The 22,941-nt window shown below is 41.7% G+C and overlaps 2 protein-coding genes across 2 annotated transcripts in view; both read left to right on the top strand.

The window, feature by feature from the left end:
• The window catches only part of adgrg4a (adhesion G protein-coupled receptor G4a), a gene marked incomplete at both ends in the record, with an annotated part of 22,308 nt that extends 9,443 nt beyond the window's left edge, over positions 1-12,865 (top strand). Inside the window, 12 exons of the mRNA XM_083651845.1 lie at positions 1,702-1,831; positions 3,655-3,883; positions 4,026-4,191; positions 7,414-7,491; positions 7,945-7,999; positions 9,634-9,737; positions 9,877-9,998; positions 10,088-10,356; positions 10,804-10,909; positions 11,444-11,730; positions 12,247-12,348; positions 12,720-12,865. Of these exons, the coding sequence (XP_083507971.1) occupies positions 1,702-1,831; positions 3,655-3,883; positions 4,026-4,191; positions 7,414-7,491; positions 7,945-7,999; positions 9,634-9,737; positions 9,877-9,998; positions 10,088-10,356; positions 10,804-10,909; positions 11,444-11,730; positions 12,247-12,348; positions 12,720-12,865 (1,794 nt within the window). The remainder of the gene's footprint in view (positions 1-1,701; positions 1,832-3,654; positions 3,884-4,025; positions 4,192-7,413; positions 7,492-7,944; positions 8,000-9,633; positions 9,738-9,876; positions 9,999-10,087; positions 10,357-10,803; positions 10,910-11,443; positions 11,731-12,246; positions 12,349-12,719) is intronic.
• Positions 12,866-15,508: 2,643 nt separating this feature from the next.
• On the top strand, positions 15,509-22,218 carry vgll1 (vestigial like family member 1). Its single transcript, XM_083652468.1, has 4 exons — positions 15,509-15,715; positions 18,906-19,114; positions 19,243-19,638; positions 20,699-22,218. The coding sequence occupies exons 2-4, from the start codon at positions 18,919-18,921 to the stop codon at positions 20,734-20,736; spliced, it is 630 nt and encodes a 209-aa protein (XP_083508594.1). The 5' UTR covers positions 15,509-15,715; positions 18,906-18,918; the 3' UTR covers positions 20,737-22,218.
• Positions 22,219-22,941: the final 723 nt, after the last annotated feature.

Here is a 22,941-nt window from a genome sequence, read left to right on the forward strand (position 1 = left end):
GCATAGACATGCAATCTGTAACTTCAGGGTTAATAACACCAGAATCCCCAAGGTTGTTGGTAGATATAAAGGACTGCATAGAAGTATGAGGATCTGTAACCTCTGTAGTGACAACTGTGTGGGAGACGAGTATCAGATTTTGTTTGAATGCAAGAATGTAATTATTTTGAATTTCAGAGAGTTATATTTACCCAGATATTATTTAACTCGTCCATCTATGTTTAAACTGATCTTACTACTACAATCAGACATACAAAAAGTAATGTGTAAATGAGGTGCTTTTTTGAAGAATGTCCTGCCTCTGTTCAAATGACATATGCACTAGCCATGCCGTGTGCCATTGTATATTGATTTTGTATGTTTTGTTTGTGCTCCATACCATGTGATCATGGTCAATGAGTCACATTAAATAGATTAAATTAAATTAAATTAAATGAAAACTGTTTTCTTTGGGCACAAGGTGACAGGGAAGCTGGAAGTGAATAAAACCATGGAGGTACTGAATTTCAAGATACATGAGAATGACAGCAGGTGGGTCATGTAGTGGCATAACTAGCATAATGATTCCAATTATTGCCATTTAGAACACGGCTCTCTTGAATACTCGATTCTAATTGGTCAATCAACAATATTCACCGGTCATTATTTCTCGACAACCGACCGCTGCTCTGCCACACCTGGATTAATCAGTTGATAAGAGCCTTTTGTCAGTAAGCCACTACTAATTAGGCCAACCAGTTACAGCTGTGGTGTCTTGTGTGCCAATTACGAATGAAACCGCTTTGTCATTGAAAACGCTATTAAAAAATATATTTGAATAATTATTTTTGTCAGATTATTGAATGATTTAGTTGTAGGCCGTGTTCTAAGCGGGATAATGTATATTGAGGCGGTGATTACTGGGAAATAATGACCTTCAGGTGAACGATTAAGCCCTCCGCTACGCGTCGGGCTCAATCCACCTGTCGGTCATTATTTCCCCCGTAATCACCGCCTCAATATACATTATCCCTTACGTAAAAGCTCTGGTGAATTGAAATCTTTCATCCTTCATAGGAACATGGGGCAATATAAGGGATTGATGGTGAGTACTGTATGTGCCTCATTTTAATCTGGACACAGGATTCTTAATTATCATCATCATTATTATTATTATTATTATTATTATGATGATCATCATTTTACAATTAGTAGAATAAATACAACAAATAAGATTCAGCCTACATAGTTGAGCAATGCATTGTTGCTGCTTGTCTCCAAATAACAGTGTGTGTAATCACATATTTGTGGTTTCCTCTCTTCCAGACCTCTCATATGCGAAACAAAGAGTAGGTAACTATGTGAAAAAGGCCACAGTTGTGATGCTGATTTGCATTTATGAAGAGTTTAGAAGTGTTTTGATTGAGGCACTGTGGCTCGAGCTAACATGTGTTGCTTTTAACCGCTAATTCTACATTTGACCAACAGATATGAATGCAGCTTCCATGTTCAGGAATATAATTTACTGAGTGTCAACGAAACTGAAAAACTCATTGGTGACACCTTGACCTCAAAGTATGAAAATGAGACCATTGTTATTCAGACTATAGACATGGCAATCAAGCACATTGGTAAGGTTGACTTCCTAACTAATAATGGGAGAAAGTATTGATGGAAACTTGGGGCTCCTGAAGGTGTCAACATATCTGCCTTCTTCCTCAGTGCCAGAAAACTGCGGAGAACACACGACATGGACAATCTATGGACCGTTCACATGGCCTGAAGCCTTTCCTCAGGAAACTCAGAGGATGGGATGCAAAGATCCTCCATCAGGGAGAGCCTCCAGGCTTTGGTGAGATAATAACTTATATTTACAAAGTGCATTTCGTTTTTGTTAGGTGGGCATAGTGGAAATGTTTTTGTTGGTCGCCAAGATTACAACCAAAATGTTTTCAAACTCTGGGGTAATATTTGTTGGCTTGGTGTTTTATTGTCTGTTATTATGCAGGCAGATTGCAGAATATTACAACATTTGTTTTAGACACTAAAGCATATCTTAGTAAAGGCAAAAAGCAATAGTAATATTCAGTGAGTCGTTTGCAGCCTTCAGACATCGTAGGCAATAGTCATCTTGATGAAGAAATATGGGTAGATAGTGGAGACCCCCCTGTAGGCCTATACCACTGTACTTACTTACTGTAGATCACGCCTGCTGCAATCAGAAGACAATCAGTTTCCATAGAGACGACTCAGCAAGGCAAGACAATTCCCTCAATTACAGCAGTCCTGTTCCATGCACTCCTCCCACTGCAATCACACACGCACGCACGCACGCACACGTACACGCACACACACACACACACACACACACACACACACACACACACACACACACACACACACACACACACACACACACACACACACAAATGGATCGCTGCCAGCCATCAGCTCAGTCCAAAATGTATTTCCTTTAACTGAATTATTGGTGTTATCATGTGGATATTAATATCCCTCACGGGGAAAAGGGGACTGAGTAATATGGGTAATCACTTATCATCCCACAGTGAAACATTGTGCTGATTATTATGACCCCAATACAAACAGTCATCAGCAGTAAATGTTGGGCAGATATTTGTTTTGATCACCCTTTATCTGAAGCTGGCAATGATCTTACCACTCAGCCAAAGAAGATCATTCTGGAATCACATAGATAGATCAAATGGTTACTGTGATAATTAAGGATGATCTTATGATTTATGGGAAAAATATAATAATGTTCAATGTCAAAAATAAAGATGGATTGCTCAAAATGCTTTGTCACAAAAAGGTTAAAGAGAACCAAAGTACCTATTTCTTCGTCTTGGTCTCAATGTATGTCTTCTCACCTGTTCAGTGAGTTAAACAGTGACACCGACACCACCGATTGGGCTGATCCTGACATGAAGGCATGCAAGCCTCTTGTGACCATATCAGACCTGGACAAGATCAATGTCACTGCTGGTAAGAGAACATGAACACATGGAATAGCCTAAGTAAAATCCCAGGAAAACAGAAAAAAGTTTGCTTAAATAAGCTCTTGAACACAAATTTTACACATCTCCGTTATCTTTACCTTTGCATCAAGGTAAAAGTATAGACAAGAACTAGAAATACCACATCGCGGTTGCCTCCGCCAACAAATCAGCAGTCTACATTTATGGCACTTTAGGCAACAACATGGCTAATTGTTTTCAATGTGGAAAATGGTCGTGCCCCTACCACACCCACCCTCCCTAGCCACTTCCCCTACACACCCCTCGAATCCCAACTCTCTTTGACCTTTGTCCACCAAAATCTAACCAGTTCATCCTTGAGTCCAAGTGGATGTTTGAACCAAATTTGAAGAAATTCCTTTGCGGCGTTGCTGAGAGATCACGAACAAGCATGGAACAGGTGGTCATGAGGTCACGCAGTGACCTCGAATCAGTTCATCCAGCTAAATTTGAAGAAATTACCTCAAGGCGTTCCTGAGATATCGCGTTAACGAGCATGAAAGTGACGGTCCTGAGGTCACAGTGACCTTGAACTTTCACCAGCAAAATGTAATCAGTTCATCCTTGAGTCCAAATTGATGTTTGAGCCACTAGCCACCACACACAAAACCTGACATGAGGACATTATTTATTCTTCCAGGTAACGCGGCTGAAGTTGTGGACATGATCCAGGACCTTATTGATGTTGAGTTTGGCAGCGCTGCGGAGGGAGAGGGCGAGCTATCTGCCTCCCAGCTGGATGCGGTGATGGAGAAGCTGGACGAAGTGGTGGACGTCAGCCTCGTCACACCTGCTCTCGGCGCCGGCATTATCAATATCATTGCTGATATCCTCGCCTCCAAGACTGACGTCACTCCAGTGGCTAACAGGTGAGGGTGCATGGCCATTATGTGAAGTGTGTATCTGGTTGATTTGAGTGATTATGATTCACATAAAATTTCACAGCTTCTAAATCTTGTCTTTTCTATTTTTGATCCTTATTTTTTAAACATCTTTGGCCTTTGCCAAAAGTGTCCTTAACCTAACAGAAAGACTTGGGGACAATATGGAGTTCCAAGGGGAGTCGGTCAGTTTAACTGCCCCCTCACTGGGTTTCTCCATGCTCAATGTGGATCCACATCAATTCAGCGGCCTCACCTTCGGCGTGTCCTCCCTTTCATCGGGCTTGGACCCTAAGGTGAGTGGCCATGGATGCTATGAAAAACCCTGATAGGGAACAGCTCATACTTGTCCTTCCTTCCTTATAGTTACGATACGATTTGATATAATACTACATACTGTATATACGATATGGGATTCACGATTCAATACAACCACGATACGACGTAAAGAATAAAAGTGCAATGAGTGACAAAGTATGATGGTGCAGAATTGTCACATTTTTGGATTGCAACATGTTTTGCGTACCCTTACACCCCTAATGCAGTACATGTGCAGTACGTACCGATTTACTGTATGCACTCTGTAAAAGTATGCACACTGCATACTTGACTCTGTGATTCGGGCACATACATTAAAACACCATGGGCATGGGTGAAGTAGACCGGTGCGGGGGGGTACGCAGTACTGTTAAAAGATTCAGTGCCAGTACGCAGTACCGGGAAGAGGACAGAGTGACACAGCAGCTGCCTGTCAATCAAAACCCACAGAAGCCTCGCATTTCCAACAAGCAAACACATGTGCTGATGTTATGTCAACATAAACAACAGTTAGCTTTTCTTATAAATTGCTTCTAAATAATTCTACAAAAAGTGTCACGTGCCACTAATAACATTACCGTAATTGTTTCCAAATTCCATTCCATTTGTGTTCCAGTGCCGACCTAGCCCTCATTAATCTTGTTGTTTACACCTGCTCTATAGTTGTTTTGGTCTCAAATGGAAGCTCAACTCCACTAGACCACTTCTGAACCACTTCTGCTGCATTCAAGCAGCGGACATGTCCTTGAATGGATAGGGAAGTGGAATCCATACACAAAGAGAATCCATACACAAAGAGGTCCATAGAAGTATGATTACGGGAAACATTATGAAACGGGCTTTGTGGCCTCAAGCAGTCATGGCCCAATGAGTCAATGAGGAAGTGCATGACAAAGAATTGGTAGTCAACAGGGAGCAGAGATGGGAAAAGTACACACATTCTTAAGTAGAAGTACAGTTACTTGTGTAAAAAAGACTCATATTATTATTTACTCAAGTAAAAGTAACAAATTACAGGCTCTGAAATGTAATGTATGTATGAAAGTAAAAAGTATGTCTATCGGCTGTTTCTGTGCAAAGCTAACTGAACCTCACGACATAATTAAGATTAAGTAACTATAATAACTTAACAACTTAAAGGAGGACTTACCCCCTAGATATGTATTAGAACAGTGATTTGAAAATACCTATGGAAAAAACCAAGAAATGACATATGCTCTTGTCTATACTGGACTCTTTGGCTGTGTTGAAGTCCAGATTTTTTTTCGGAAATCGACGCCATTACAGTTTGCCTATTGCCTCAAAAATAATTTATTTGAGAGGGGCCATATCTGTATAAATATCAACAATTAGCCAACGCTGGTGGCCTGTATGGAAAGAGCTTTGCTCAAAATGGTTGAAAGTTATATCAATTTGGTAATTCAGTGGCGAACTAGAAATTTAATTATTTTTCTGCATGTAACTCTATGGCAGTGTGTTGAACTACGTTACGAGAGCAAAGTGGCATGGGCTCGTTACAGCAGCACACCGCACAATACGACAAACCCCCCGTTCTGGGGTAACACAATGCGAGATTTCTCTACGTCATTCCCTCGTCCAAGTTGCCATATAGTCCCTTTTTCATTTTAGTTTGGGGGCTTTTCGTGATTGTTGTTAAAAGTTGTGCAAAAGTTTTTTCCTCTCAGCGCAGTGCAGGCTGCCTGCGCCTCCTCCCTCCTGCCAGACCCCGGCTGGCGAAACAGCCTGTTGCATGCATGGGGCGCTTGTAACCTCACGGAGCAACAAACAAACAGACAGAAATAGCTGGTGTGCGATTTAGAGAATACAGTCTGAGATTGGGTACAGGATTGAGGGAATCCCGCATCTGTTTGCGAAGGTGCGACTGGACAGGACGCTTTTCACAGACGGGCACAGTAGTCGGAGCGAGGCGAGTGTCTCTCAGGGCTACTCAGGGCAGAGCTGCAGATCTCTCCTTCTCCTCCGCGCATTCAGTCTGTCCAAAATCATTACCGATATAATCTCAGTAGGAGGGATGCAGGGAAATGATAGTAGCCGATGTGTTTAGAGAAGCTTTGTCACGTTGTCACGTCGTAGTATAGCGTTATATTTTACATGTGCGCTAAACTGCGACCATATTTGTTTGCGGAAATATCAGACTGCTCTCTCTACTCTCAGAGCACAGAGAGCTCTGCTCTGCTGCGCGCGCCCGCGGAGCTTGGAGCTAGTGCATGAGGTTTACAGTACGACTCTCCCGCCTGGCTGGGCTGGAGACAGCTGCTTCCAACTCGGACTGATAATATATACATCATCATTCGAGCTTATTCAGGTAAGATATTAATAAAGTAGTGACACATTCAGCGGGAAACTAACTATAATTAAGACATGTGCCAACTTTGACAACGTTTGGTTCAGTATTTTAAGAGCAAACTTCAATAAGAATAGGCTTGGAGTTCTGAGGAGCCGAAAGGGTACAGAGGGGGTAGGGGAGTAATTATCTTGAAATCCCATAGTCTTTGGGGACAACCTGACGTCAGGTTGTACCAAATCTCCCATTCATTTGAGAAAAAAAAAAAAAGCAGTGTTGGACCCTAAGAGGGCGCTTATGCCAGATATGCTGCTGAAAAATGATACAAATGATAAAATGGCAACAGTTTGGTGTCAAATGTGGAAATTCTGACCAGAATTCTTCACACATCACCCCCAAAGTCATATATATTGGTTAAAAGCTGAAAAAAAGTGTTTTGGAGGTAAGTCCTCCTTTAACTTAATTAATAACTAGAATTTTCGCATGCTCAATTGTAGCGTGGAGAGCCTGGAGACGATGAATCGAGCACGGATACAGAGCTCTCCAATTATAGTAGTAGGATTGACTACAGGTGGTGTATGCCGATGGTATTTAATCTCTGGTCGTGGATTTGTTTGAAACACAGTCACTGAAGAACTAAATCTAGCAAATGAAAATGAATAAATTGACAGTCCTTCAAGTCAGTTTTGGTGGAGCAGAAAGTCCTTCATCACTTGTGTTAGTGGAAGGGAGTGGACTCGGTTCAGGCGATGTGTGCCCAGCGCTTGGCAAATCCGGATCCGACACACGTGGGCCAGACTGGGAGGACATTATCTTGGCCTCCAGAAAGACCCTGAGTGCCTCGGGATACGCCCTCTCCTCCAGAGGGATCCACCCGCTTCTCCGCCCTACCCAGGGCCGGGTCAGCGCCGTGGTCCAGGAGCAGCTAGACAAAGGCTGCCTGGCACCTGTTATGCAGCTCCTCATCCAGCAGGTGAGAAGCCACATCACGGGTCAGAACGCCAGCGGCCTGGAGCAGCAGGCAGAAGCAGTCCAGGTGGTTGCGTTCTGCGCTGATGTAGAGAGGAGACCTCTTGTCGCTGTGTATGTCAGCAGCAGTACGGAACCTGATGAGTTCCTGCAGTATGTCCAGCCTTCCAACCTTGGCAGCACAGTAGACCATGGTGTAGCCGTATACCCTTCTGTTGGGGTCGGCCCCGGCTTCCAGGAGGATCCGGACGCAGTCCAGGTGACTGCGGCACGCGGCACAGTAGAGAAACATGGAGAAGTCAGCTAGGTCTACATGGGCTCCATGAGTGATCAGGTAGGCCACACAGGCAGCGTGACCCTGCCAGGCTGCGTGCTGCAGTGCAGACAGAGGGGAGCCAGAGTAGTAGCTCACAAACCTCATCTCATTGATCTGCCTTCGGAAGCGCTCTTGTTGCAGCAGGGTCCTCAGTTTGACCAGGTCTCCTGCATTGGCGGCATCGAGGAGCTGCCAGGTGTCATGCTCTGCTTGAGCAGCCATTCCGACATGTGGAAGGCTTTATGAAGGGAACATTTGTTGGAGTGACATCACTGTAGCATTGTCATAACCCTTTTTTTCCCCTCTATAGATTTTTGTCAACCAGAGCTTTGTGAGTGAACCGCTCCCTGACACAGTTGCAACGATCTCTCTGCCCTCTGCGATCCATGACTTCTTCCCCCCTGGAGTCAGAAACAGAACTCGAGTTCAGTTCCAGTTTTATGGAGTACAAGACCTTTTCAAGGTACACGTACATCTTCCCTTCTTCTTTCTTTCTTCTTCTTCTTCTTCTTCTTCTTCTTCTTCTTCTTCTTCTTCTTCTTCTTCTTCTTCTTCTTCTTCTTCTTCCTCCTCCTCTTATTGCAACAACTAAAATAAAGAGAAGAATTCCCCAAAACAGTCCTTTTACTGTACTTGATAACATTTCGGTCCTTAGACCTCGGGTAAAAATGGAGAACAAAGAACATTCCAGACAAGCTATAGAAACCTCCTCCTCAGAGGCCAGTCAGGCTGCATGAGCTGTCAGGCCGAGCCGCCTAACCCTGTTCGGCCTCATCTGAGGAGGCAATATGTGGAATGTGGAAAGGCCCAAAGCATATCAGCAATAAAGTTTATTGCAAGTAAAAGGACAATGTGCGGGAAATCTCTCTTCTCTTGCCTATGGACATCTCCTCCTCTGCACCTGTCTACAAGAAACTGAAGTTGTGCAACAACCAAAAAAGTATTATCTAGAGAACAAATAACACATATATGTGACCAGGGGTGCCTTTACGCTATTTTAGGCCCTGGGGCTATGGATGGTTTGGAGGCCCCAGCAGTTGAAGGAGGCATTGAAACCATTACTTTGTGTCAGTCACCCTGTTTTAGTGTCCACTGTTTCTGCTATTAATTGGTTATTAAATTAATAAAATAAAATAAATAATTACTTTGATTATGATAAACCAATGATAGCTTACTAATGCAAAAAAAGGCTACTACAGTACTACTACTACTACTACTACTACTACTGCCCCTGTTACTGTGACTACTATACTAATATTATTACTTTTAACAGGATCCGGACACAACCATAACAACAGAGAGCAACTGGACATTGAATACTTACATAATATCTGCCAGCATCAATAACAGCCATGTTAGCAACCTCAAAGATCAGCATGTGGTGGTGACACTCAGCCATCAAAAGCCCAAAGGGGTGAGAACTTCATGTTGTTCTACTGCATCAGTAAGAGTGAAGACCTTGGTTTTGAATTTAACGGTGTCTTCTCTCCCCATCACAGCAAGAGGACAAGGTACAGTGTGTGTTTTGGGACTTTCAGAAAAACGGTGAGTTGCTCCTTATTCATGATGTTGTGTTTTGTATGCTTACAGTTTGATTTAGATTACTTAACTGAGCCTTCTAGCAGCTTCTGGGAGCCAGAGACCAATCATGAAATCCAAAATATGCAGCCAGAGCCAGGTGTGTGTGTCTGTCGATAAGCAGTGACAGCGACTCTGTGTGTGTGTGTGTGTGTGTGTGTGTGTGTGTGTGTGTGTGTGTGTGTGTGTGTGTGTGTGTGTGTGTGTGTGTGTACATGTCTCGTTGTGTATACTGTGCATATTTTGTTTCAGGTGGGCAGGGTGGTTGGAACGGAAACGGGTGTAAAACCCTGAGTATTTCTGCTAATCAGACCAGCTGTCTCTGTGATCACCTCACACACTTCGGTGTGCTTCTGGTGAGTCATCGGGAAGACGATGACAACTACAGTCAAATACTGACCCTAAATGTCTCTTCCAGTGAAGAGATCACAGTAAATATAATGTTTGAGCTCTAAATGGAAATGTCACAGTTCTGTTCTGTGTGCACCTGCCCAGGATGTAGCCAGAGCCCCCCTCAGTGAAGCAGACAATCTGATTCTGACTGTCATCTCCTACCTTGGCTGCGGTATATCTTCCATCTTCCTGGGTATCACTCTACTCACCTATTTGGCCTTTGAGTAAGTCAACTGGACTGACACTGGTCATGCCAAATGTCTGTCCCTATCTGTTTCCCTATGTGTATATGTCCCTCTCCCCTGCGTTCTAGGAAGCTGCGTCGGGATTACCCCTCCAAGATCCTGATCAACCTGTCGGTGGCGCTGCTGGGGCTGAACATGCTTTTCCTTCTCGACTCGTGGCTCTCCTCTTTCCGCAGCTACGGCCTGTGCATCGTCACCGCCGCGACGCTGCACTACTTCCTGCTGGCCTCCTTCGCCTGGATGGGTCTGGAGGCCGTGCACATGTACTTCGCTCTGGTTAAGGTCTTCAATGTCTACGTGCCTTCCTACATCCTCAAGTTCTGCACTGTGGGATGGGGTAAGGCCAAACTTTGGAGCACAGTCAATCAGTTGTGTAATTGTTTTCTCTTCCATCAGTTAAAGTTAAAGTTAACATGTTTGCCCTATGTTTTCAATTTGACTGTAATTTCAAAAGCACACTGTTGTCCATCAAGTGCAATAGAGTAGAACAGACTTTTGGTGGACCTTCTCCCCAAGAAGAGCCTGGTGACGCGAGGTTATGGTGGACCAAACAAGAGAAAATTATCCTCAGCACCTTTCATCTTTTGACTTTGTCAATATCAGTGTCAGAATCCTACTGAGTGCTGTCAGTTTTCTTGGATTTTAAGAAAAATCACAAATCCATTTCAAGATCTCAAATTCTTTTGGGAGGATTTAATTTTCTTTCTGACATAGTAGGTGAACGAGTTCAGTTGGCTATGATGTGAGTGAGCAGCATAACACAGAGAATTGGATGTCATTACAGGTGTTCCTCTGGTCATAATCAGCCTGGTGCTTGCCATAGATAAAGATGCCTATGGCAGCGCTCTGCCTCAAGATGCTGGAGTGGCGCTTCAAGACTCTCAACCATTGTAAGTACACCAGAGCCGGGCTTTATCTGAGCCTGGGTCGAGACAAAGCCAGGGCAAGTCAGCTCTATTTCAAAGGCTATAGATTGGTGGGATATACTATACACATTATGAAATTGGATCTCAATCATTTATTTCAGAAAATAGCTCATTAAAATTAATGGTGAAAATATGACTTAGCTGAGTTAATGAGCTGAAATAAATTAGATGACTGAGAAAGTCCATATGCTGGGTAAGAACATAATTTAGAAAAATAAGTGTTTTCTGGTGCCTCAATTTCAATTAGACTTAATACAAGAACCAGAAAAAGGTTCCATTCATTTTTGAAACATGAAAAATAAATAAATCAAGATATCGCTTTGACCCTCAAATGTCCTTGAATATAAACAACAACAAAACAAATGAAGTGATACCCAGCAGTGGCTTAGACCAAGACCAGGCTGAATCCGAGACCAGACTAAAGTGAAGTTAAAACCATTTATCTTAAACTTCTGTGTTATGATTCATAATGTATCGTGTGTGATCCATCCCCTATAGCTGCTGGCTACAGAGTGACGTCTTCTTCTATGCGACGGTGGTGCCGTTTGTTGCGCTGGTCCTGCTGTGCAACCTCAGCGTGTTCGTGGTGGTTCTGATCCAGATCCGACAGATGAGGACCAATAAGCCGTCTGCAAACAGTCACATGACCTCGCTGCATGACGTGAGGGCCGCGGCCAGCCTCACCGTGCTGCTGGGCCTCACCTGGCCTGTAGCCTTTTTTGCATGGGAGGGGCCGGCCAGAGTGCCACTGCTCTACATGTTTGCCATCCTCAACTGTCTGCAGGGTAACGATGAGCTATAGTAGCTGGTGTTGAGAAGCTATTCGTTAGAATCCTGCTTAAGATGAATGAGTCATGTTCAACACATCTGTAATTCTGTTACTATTCTGGACAGCATATGTCATTAACAGCACCATGACACAATGTATGTGAGGTTTATGTAGTATATTGCTGCTGTTGGATGAAAGCCACCATGCATTTTAGTTTATTCATTAAGGGTTTCATACCATAGCGGAACATGTAATCCTTGAATAAAACTTTAAAAATGTAGTTACAAGGTTTTTTTCTACAGTGAAGATATGTTTGTTTAGAAGTAACACAAATGTGATGAGAATGAAATATCTCTCAACAGAGTAGTTAAAAAAGTAGCCTAATACCTTGAGATCTTACATACACCTTGCCTTACATTACAGGACATTTACCAATGCCCTTTATTAACAATATTGTCAAATTTGAAGTGATAGAATGACAGAGGAGCTTGTGTACTACTAACTCTAACTCTACTCTCGCGTCGTGTCCCAGGTTTGTTTGTTTTCGTGTTCCACTGTCTGATGAAGGAAAACGTGAGGAAACAGTGGAGAATCCACTTGTGCTGCGGCCGATTCAGGCTCAGTGACCACTCAGGTAGGCTACCTGTTGTATAGAGACAGCAAGGTCTGGGGCAGCAGCATATATACAGCAGGAGTTATGGCATGTAATGAGAATGTTAAAGTCAATGTAGAATAGAATAGGATAGAATATGGTATGGTATAATGAAACAGAGGTCAATTTAACTCCTGTTTTTTGGCGTTTTCCAATGTCTTTTCTGACTGATTGTAGCCTACGTCACTGTGATTACTTAGGGCCTATTATGAGAAGTTGGGCACTGAATGACATATTCTTGGTTAGTTTCTTATATTATACTAGTCTGAAGTAGCCCCCGGCTCAGATAGTTGATTTGAAGTATTTTCAAGGTCGATGACACATTGCTGCCTTTTTCCCCCCGCCCCCTTCAGACTGGAGTCGCTCTGTGACAGTGGGTGGCCACGTCAAACAGAGGCAGCTGGTCAACTCCGCCTCCAATGGGTCTGTGGACACCTCCATCAGGAAGGTGTCTGACTCATCCACAGGATCAGCAGCAAACCACCACCAGGGGGAGTGAGCGGGCCTTTAAAAGGGGCTATGTTCCATACGGCAACACTCTGCCCTCCCAACGTCCCTTGGTCAAAACCCTGCAAAGCACTGTACTGATAGCACTGTGTTGGTCGAAGCAAAGAGGTGGAAAGAAGATAGTACATCCATTTCTGTTATGGGCAGAGTGCATTTAGAGGGAAGCACCGTGCAACAGGTACTGATCACCACCTGCATAGCTGTATTAGAATCAGGAAGCTAAAGCCCAGGATTGAAAATAAAAATCAAGTTAAAGTGCAATAGTGGAGTATTTGCTTATATATGTTCTTATGAAAAAGTAGAAATAGGCTACACATTCTGTAAAAGCATCCCACATTTCAGTTCTTGCACCTTTAAGGTTAAAAGGTTAAATTAAAAGTTAGTTGTATATTCATGCTCAGTGCTCACTCTGATTGCTTTTACTGTACAGTTGAATGACTGATGTTTAGAAAGAGCCTAATTTTTTGTATGCAAAACTTGAATTCAAAGTATAAATCTAAGTGTTTTGCGTAATGTTTGAAAATGTATGGTATTTGAAATGTAATTATAAGGTATTGTTTCCTAAAGTGAAATATATAGGCTAAGCAGAGTACCAGTGCCCAATAAATGTTCTTGTTGTTCCATTACACCTTTGCTTGAGAAGAGCACTTTTACAATTCCACAAATGTTAAGTCTACTTTTGGTAGGCCTACTGTAGTAGTTCTACAATTATCAGCATACTCAAGACATTAACCCTAACATTTCTTACGAACATAAGAACATCTCTAGTGCCCCTGTAGTTTCTTTTGAACATCCCATCCCTTTTTAAAAGTACCCATCATCAAAACAAATGTGGTTTGCAGAGACCGAATTTCAATCATGAAGGCCGCCATATTCTCATATCTGGTCAGCCCGTGACGTCAGCCAAGTATGACGTCAGTTGACATCAGTTCATCCTAGTACATATAGCCAGGGTTTTATGTCACCTCCCTCCTTGGCTGGATCATAGCATAGCAGCAGCCGGCATCATGGCTGTTCATCTGCTCTGAAGCTGTCGTTTCTCCCCACCCACCTCCCCAGTCCACCACCAACAAGTCTTGACTCCTGAAGAATCCCCCACGGGGAGGATTCTCTATCTTAGCCTATACAGATCACCACGAGAGGAGCGCCATCTTACTTATGAGTGGAGGAGTCATATGCCAAAGTAGTTGCCATGCTACAGTATTTGCTGAATAAAGCCGCTTGTTAAATCTTACCAACTGGTCTCTCATGATTGAGATGATTTTCATGTTAGTTTTGTCTCTTGTGGTTGTATTAGTAAATATTATAGACTATGTACATTTACATAGACAAAGACAAATGTACATTTGGTGAAATATCTATTAGATTCTTTTTCTCAGCATCACCAACAAACACCTCAAGTTAAAATTTGCCTACTATTTAGAATAGGAACAGGGCGGGACAGGGAAGAGCAGAGCAGCAACAAACAAAACAGCTGTTATAATTTTCCTTTTCACATAATTCAGCAGATGTTCACAAAAAGATATTGCTTGGTTTATCAACAGGCAACAAGGGAAACCACTTCACTACTGTATTGTGTAACACATTCTGATCTGTTGTTGGTCTGTTGGAAGTATTACAGAACCACTGCGCTATGAGCAGTGTTGGGCAAGTTACTTTCAAAATGTAATATAGTACATATTACTAGTTACTTTAATTTGAAAGTAATAAGTTAGTTTACAATATTACTGTCACAGAATGACATCGCTGCACCGGAACCATCCCCCCCCAAAGAATTCCACCATCTTGATGTCAGTGTAAACGGTCCAAAATTCTAAATGTTATCCTTTTCCTTTGTTATTGATATTGTCATCTATATTGTCATCTATATTTGCATAAAAACACACAATTTGATTAGGAAATGATTGTATCCTTATTTAAATATGTGCTTTGATAAAACAAATATAACTCAATTTGTAACTTGTGTTACTTGACAAAGTAACTGGTATAATATTACTGAAAGTTACTGCTAAAAGTAATAAATTACATGTAATATGTTACTTTTGTAACAAGTTACCCCCAACACTGGCTATGAGGTACACATTGAACCAATAAGGGTTCAAATTGGAACCCTTTACAACAGAACCAAGGACCCATGAAGTACATTAACATTAACAGCTTAGTGCTAAAAGCAGTATTGTTTTTTTTTTTCAAATATACCCCCCCATCCCTCCCCATAGAAATTTTGCTGAATTTTGATAAACATTATTCTCCATAATGGGCAAAAACTGTATTAGTCTGAATGACTGTGTGGCTATAAATGTATTGAATGAAGATGTGGGCTGTACAAGTTTTTATTGTTCTAGATCTAGAAAGTTTAGATATTCAGATGGCACTGGCAGATATTGAGGATTTTTAATCTAGCAGATACATCTAACCAGATTTATTTGCAGATTACAGAAATATGTGACTGGCAAACACTTCAGAAGTGCTGTAAAACTGTGCATAGCTTTATGACAGTGTGACTGTTTCAGGAATGTTTTTATAAGGTGTCGTTCAGGTTTTGGAAGAACTTGCTGGATGACATTCCGCTCATACCCGTCATGAGTTCATGAAGCATCACACCCTCCAAGTCTACCACACTGAGGAGCATGACATGAACAGTGAGTTACATGAAGTGTTGTCTAGAGGAGGTGGTTATTGGGATCGAATAGATGTTTCTGATGTTTTTATTGAAGCCATGTGAGATTCTTTCCAACGGTTTTGGCTGCAGCTCATGTAGGGAAATACATCAGGTTTGATCAACCAGGCAATCCAAGGACCTGACTCCTTGGTCATCCTTGGCTAGCAACCATCAGGCCAGGTAAGACGCAATCTAGTTGTAATACAAATGTGGAAAATGTGTGGAATAACAAAATGGGTTGGTTCACAAATTGGGTTAGGAATCCCATAATCATATCATAGAAGAAAAAAAAATCTAACAGCACCATGCAATGGATACAGTATTCAATATTATTGCATTATGCAATGTTGTATCTTAGGGCAATGTGTAGCTATTCTTCAAGTAGAATAATATTGATTATGTACAGTCACTTCTTTCATATAGATTTCAATCATTGAGGCTGACCTAATGTAAAAAACAACAATAACACAATTCATAATGCATTTCACCCCCCTTGATGACATCATCCAAACCTCCTGGACCTGGACTATCCCACAGTACAAGCTACACAAGGCAATATTTCTCAGTCAGTTTGGGATGTATTTGGAAATTCAACCAGTTGCTGCTGCTCCTCTTATGCCGCTGTAAGAGCGCAATATCGCTCAGAATTGATCAGTTTGGTGCCGGAATGATCTTAATGTACAAATTCACCTGACGTGAAGGAGCTCTTATGGATGAAGTAATGGCAATTAGGCAAGCAAACAACCACATAATCCACTACTGTACTGCAAACAGTACTGCAGGAGACAATTTCTTGACAATACATTTGAGCAAAAAGTAACTTCAAACTTCTCATGTTAGAAAATGTTAATTATATTAGATAACCTTAGCCTATATAGTTTACAGAAATATCTACATCAACCCTTCCACCTGATGATTTCCTCAAATAGAGAATCTACTCTAGAAAGCCTCCAGCTAAGAAAAGTTTAGTTTACCCTCTTCAACACTTTTAATTGATACAATATCACATTGTCATTGATAAAAAACAACAACACAAATGTCTTCAGTGGCTTATTCCATGTCAGATCCAGTAGACCAGGTAAGTTGACAGCGTTAAAATAGTTTTGTAATATGGCCAAGGTATGATTTTAATTTGATCATCAAGATGGCTAGAAGGTTTTGTCGGGGTTCCAAGCAATTATGGAAGAGGATTAGGGCCACATGTGAAAAATGTATTTGAGTTCTGAGAATAAAGTCATAATTCTGACTTTGAAGTCAGAAGAAGTCTTTAAAGTTTAGCTTGGGAACCTGATGAATCTGCCGGTCTGGCAATGCCAGGCTAAGACGATTTCTGACTTTAGAGCTGCTGTTTTGTTAAAACAAGTGTTAAATAGCTCTATTCTATATTGTGAGTGTTGAATGTTTGGTCACTCAGTAACATAGGTCTCCCACTCACTCTGCTTTGCAGTGACAGAAGAGAACATGTTCTGGTATTCCATCCCACTTTATCCAATCAGGAGAGAGAACGCCACACAGGATTGAGTCAACACAGTTCTCATTCCCAAGTTGTTTTGGGTTGGATCACAACCCAAAGTGTCAGTATTTTAACTACTTGGGAATGAGAACCTTGTTGACTCAATCTCCTCCAGAATGGCTTACAGCACCTTTAATCTTAACATTCTGACTTCATTCTCAGAATTCTGACTTTAAACTCAGGAGTCAAATCAGAATGTGGCCCTTCCATATGTATTCAATCAAAGTTACACGGAATTTGGAAAAACAACAACTATCTGAAAGTTAGATAGTAGATGTATTGCAGACCAAGTGACTCTCAGTATCCTGTGTGTGCCTCCCAACAGCTGGTGGCAGATAGAGTTTCTGGATATCTAAGGTGCTAATATAAATATAATAAATAAATAAATAAATAAATAAAATTAGATTTCTTAATTACTCACTTTTTTATTTTCGCTAAATTGGTACTGTACACTGGCCAAAACATTTCTGTCTTGCTAACACAGCTGAGACCTTCACTGAATGGGGATTCTATGTTGTAGGTGAATTCTCAACCAGATTACCTACATTATCTGAATACATTATCTGAAATTCAAAGAAAACATAAACTAGAGACATCTTGTGACTAAAAACGAGGGGCAGGCAATAACAGCAGTAGTAGAATGACATTGCCGCCCCGGAACCATCCCGAAAAATAATTTCAACCTTCTTGAAGTCAATGTAAACCGTCCAAAATTCTAAATGTTATCCTTTTCCTTTGTTATTGTCACCTATAGTGGTTATTTACATAAAAACACACAATTTGATAAGGACTTTATTGTACTGTATCAGCACTTTATTGTAGCCTACTGATCTCTTCCGTGCATTTTAACTGTATTGCTTTTATCTTGTCTGTGTGTATTGTTTTTATCCTGTGTATGTATTGTTATCCCTTGTGCATTTTTATTTTATTATATTGCTTTTATTCCCGTATTGCTTTTTATTCCCGTATTGTTTTTATTCCTGTAGTTACCTTGTAGTTTTTAGTTCTCTATGTCCCGAGGACTGCGGGTGAAAACTAGCTTCGGCTAATCCCGGCACATTTACTGTTGACATGTATGGATGATTCTATATGTGTAAACTGTTTTATTAATGTGCACTGTCCTGTCCAACTAAACAATAAAGTAAAGTAAAGTAAAGTAAAGTAAAGTAAAGTAAAGTAAAGGAAATTAGTGTATCTTTATTTAAATATGTGCTTTGATAAAAAATAAAAAAAAGTAACTCAATTTGTAACTTGTGTTACTTGACAAAGTAATTGGTATAATATTACTGAAATCCTATTGGTAATAAGTGATATTACTGAGTTACTGCTAAAAGTAATATATACATGTAATATGTTACTTTTGTAATGTGTTACCCCCAACACTGGTTGCCACTACAATAGGTGTCTCCAGGACCACATTTAGCTATGATGACACACACATACTCACAAGGTGAAAAGATAAATAATACCAGCCATTGCTGTCGCGGCTGGTAATAATACTAAGATTGCTATCGTTGAGGTTGTTTGTCTGACTGAAAACAGAGAGATCATCGAACTTGTAGCATCACCGATCTTGTGTAGTATACAAGCTTATAACTCACTGCTCTCTCTTCATTTCTATATTTTCTATATTATCAATTGTTCAAATGTTATCTTTATTCTGTATATTCTTGTTACTGTTGTGTCAGCTAGAATCAGCTAGACATACTTTCTGTGAAGCCCTCTGAGACATGCTTGTGAATTAGGGCTATATAAATAAACTTGACTTGACTTGACATCACATGCATGTATTAAGAAACTGTTATAAAGTCTGGGTGAACACTAGTCTGAGCATTCCGTTTCATCTCTGCTCCCCAGTTCCAGCTGACCCATGGCAGACAGCACAGGAAGCCCGATAGCTGTGAAGGTGGAGGAGCATTCTCAGAGTGTCATCTTGACATACTTCCACGGGGACATCGGCAGCATGGTGGACGCCCACTTCACCCGCGCTCTCAGCAAAGCCTGCAAGGCCAAGGCCAAGGCACCAGCACCAAAGAGCAAAAAAAGCCGCAAGTCGGTTAAACTGGGTAAGTGTGACCTGCTTCCAGCAATACTGGTGGATCTTGTCCAACAGGTGCTTTCTGTGATGTTTAAAAAAAACAAGCACAGCCCCAATCATGCCCACTGCTTTTTCTTCTGCTTTTGTCTCCTCCAGAGCAATCAAACTCCTGTCAGTGGAGCACCACTGCCTCTTCCTCTTATTCCGAGGTCCAACCCATCCCTGAACGTCTCCAGTCGAGCGTCTCCAAAGAGCCCCACTGCAGCCTGACCTTCAGCCACGCAGACGACTCTCCCGGCTCGTGGCACTCGTTCCCCGCCAGACAAGCAGGGGGGCCGGGGCTGGCCCCCATCACGTCGTACTCCCTGTCCCATGAGGGGCTGGGTCTCACCGGGCAGCAGTACGCCACCTCCCTGCTCAACCTGCTGCACAGTGACCGGACTGAGATGGGACCCGGCATGGCCCCCGGCTCCAAGCCAGAGCTCCTCCCCAGCTGGACGGGGCCTCAAGGCTTCAGAGACCCTGTGGACCCGGCTGTAGGCTTTGAACCTGGTAGGTCCTCCACACAAACTAAGCACTACAATACAGCAGCTTTAAACAACGCTTTAGGCTGTGTGTGGGTGGGTGGGTGTGTGTTGGGGGGGCGTGGCTGAGTAGGTGGGTGGGAGAGAGAGAGAGAGAGAGAGAGAGAAGGCCCTACTGTATCTGTACAGACTCCGCCCACAGGTTGTACACTGAGGCTATTCCGGTCAGCTGTCAGGATGAGGAAGTATAGGAGAAGGTCAAACTCACATTCACATTTACTTCACAGCTGAAACTTGAGGCAGACCAAAGTTAGAAGAACATACAAGTCTTATAGGACTTTTCTGTCTGTACTCTGTTGTACCCAGCCAGCAGTGGTGGAAAAAGTACTCCGGCATTCAGTAAAATTGTATAGAGGTATTGGCAGTAAAATGCATTTAAGTACTAAAAGTAAATGTACTCATTATGAACAATGGTCCCTTTCAGAGTGCTACATTATTGATGCATTAATCTGTAAGACATATTTTAATGTTGTAATGTAGGTGGTTCAGGTGGCGCAAAGTCTAACTACTCCAAAAGTTTATCTCTAACAATGTAACATTTTGATCAGCTTATCGTATGTTTTGCATGCAAAACCTTACTCTGCAAAATAAGTAACTAACTACAGCTGTCAGATGTGGAGTGAAAATTATATTTCCATCTGAAATATAGTAAAAGTATAAAGTCAAAGTAAATGGAAATACTCAAGTAAAGAGCCAGTACCTCAATATTGTACTTACGTATAGTACTTGAGTAAATGTAGGCCTACTTTGTTACTTTCCACATCTGCTATTTGGAGGAGAAGAAGTTTTTTTAAAGCCTACTGCAAGTGTGTATTTGATCCTAGAGTTTAAAACTATGAATTAAGATTAATTCATTGAGGGGGGTACGGTGGTGCAGTGGTAAGCGCTGTCGCCTTAAAAAGATTAATTCATTCATTCATTCATTAATAAGATGTTTTATTACCACTTTATGTGGCCCAGCCTGTAATTCCATGGTTCATCCATTAGAGACGTTTGGAAATGCTTCAAGCTTGTCTCCCCTGTTTCAGGACGAGGTCTGGACAAGAAGGATCTGTACTGGTATTGAAGAGCGAGTGACAGAGGGAGAGAGTGACTTCAACAAACACAGCACACCTGCAGCAGCTCTATCTATGGATCCCCCCTGCTTTACTTCACTGCTGTAGCTGTCAGAGGCTTTCTTGCCAAACAGGCCGCTAACCACCAAGAAAATGCAGCTCTTCCGTTCCCTTCCCCGCTCTCCATTCCTCAATCAAATGACCTCAGTAACATCTGGAGCAACCTTTCAGAAAGGGAACATTCTCCCACAAACCTGTTCTCCCGCTGTCTCCTTACTCTTGTAGATCTCAAAGCGCTGCCTACTACAGCTATAAGTTGTTGATTTTTGTTGTGACTCTAGCAGGCACTTCTCTTAGCAGACCAGTAAATAGACCAGTATTAAGTTAAAGTGTGAACCTTGTCAGCTCCTTGAGTATACAGTATCATATATATATATAATATTGATGTTAATCTACAGTTGGCTTGGATGATTTTTAGTTGCTGTCCGAATATTTTTTACATATCCAAGTGAACAAAAAAGCAACAAAAAAGTTATACTGTATATATATATTAATGATTTGTTTTCTATAATCTTGAACTCGCAATCTCTACAAGCCAAGGGCACCAGTTTAAAACAATGACTTGTATACAAACATAAAGATGTGAGCCGACAAAGATCAATGTTTAATTTAACATAATTATATAAAATGTTTGTGAAGTATGAGCATAAAGTGTGGCCTGTTGATGAGCATGACAACAAACTACCCAGAATGGATTAAACAACACTGACACCTGATGGCCAAGACTAGCATCTGTTGACCAACACTCCAGTTGTGTGAAAACCTCATAACTCCAGTCTTGGTGATTGTCATGTTTATAATTATGGTTGCAGGAGTATGCTCCTCTATGGGTCGATTTTCTTTTATAAAGTATAAAAAAAACTGTATGGTTTGTCAAGTTGAAAACAAGGCTGTTTTTCTTGAAGTTCCTGGAAATGTTGGAAAATGTGGACAGATGAGGTTTTCAACAGACTACCATGAAAGCACAAATATTATTTTAATCATCTTGAACTTCACTGACATTTTCCATGCACAATGAAGCCTGTCTCCCACATTCCCATCCACCTGGAGATGTGAACAGATGGATGTTGTGGAGTCTATTAGTCTCGCTTGCCAGAATTCCCTCCCTTCCAAGAGAGGGTCTGGCAGGCCAGACTATGAAGTCTATTATGAAGGAAAGCCATTAGAGCTACATTAGAGTGTCACTTCGAGCGAGGTCTGGGTATCTATAGGAGGTCACTGCATGTCTAGAAGGGGCTTTAGACAGTGAGTGGCCAATTACACCAGTGGAGAGTGTGAGGATGAGATGAGTCTGTTCTGAAGACACCTTTCCTCATCACCACCATCACTATCATTTGGCTCTATTATTTGTGCCTTTACCTCTTTTCACACATCTGTACATCTGTTCCATTAGTAACCCAAGGATGAAGATGGTGTCAAAGTAGTCTGATTAAAATGGAGGGATAATAGAGTCTGGGTGCTTTTTGGCACATTGTGGAAAGTCTGGTGTCATCAGAGAGCTCTGATTCTGGCATTTTTGCACCTCGAGCGATCGGCACGGTTGATGTGAACTTTATCTCAAGCTTTGTGAAGGAGTTTATTAAAATTTTACACCAAGGGAGTGATTTTAGGAGCTTATTAAGACACGTAATGATGTAAAACAAAATAAGACGCTGGATCACAGTTAATGATCCAGGCTACAACACAGCAGTGTAACCAATATATTATATTAAATATACTGTATGTATTTTTTTCTCTCATCCCAAGTGACATTAAGATACCTGAAATAATGTGTCAGGCTCTGGCACTGTTAGCATTTACTTAAAAGTGCCAACAAACTGCTCACTTCTGTTCTCATCTTAGATTGCGTTCAGTTGCCTGCCTTGATAGTAATTTCTTCCCTTAATTAGTGTCATTCCCCCAATGGCTCTTTTTTCAATAACCAGCTGGGTAGACATGACAGGAGGGTGCTAGAGACCAATCATGGCCACAGATGGAAAAGCAGCAATCTCCACATGCTAAGTGTGGATTATTGATGGTTCTGTGCTAATATTAGCCTCTTCCCATCTGTTAGGCTACTCCATTAATCAAGGCCCATATTTATGTGGGACAAAGCTGAAACGGAGAAATACCCCCGCCATCATCACTGAACGCGCACGTCACAATGTAGGCACAGA

The sequence above is a fragment of the Poromitra crassiceps genome (genome assembly GCF_964638095.1).
Source record: "Poromitra crassiceps genome assembly, chromosome: 15".
Taxonomy (NCBI): Eukaryota; Metazoa; Chordata; class Actinopteri; order Beryciformes; family Melamphaidae; genus Poromitra; species Poromitra crassiceps.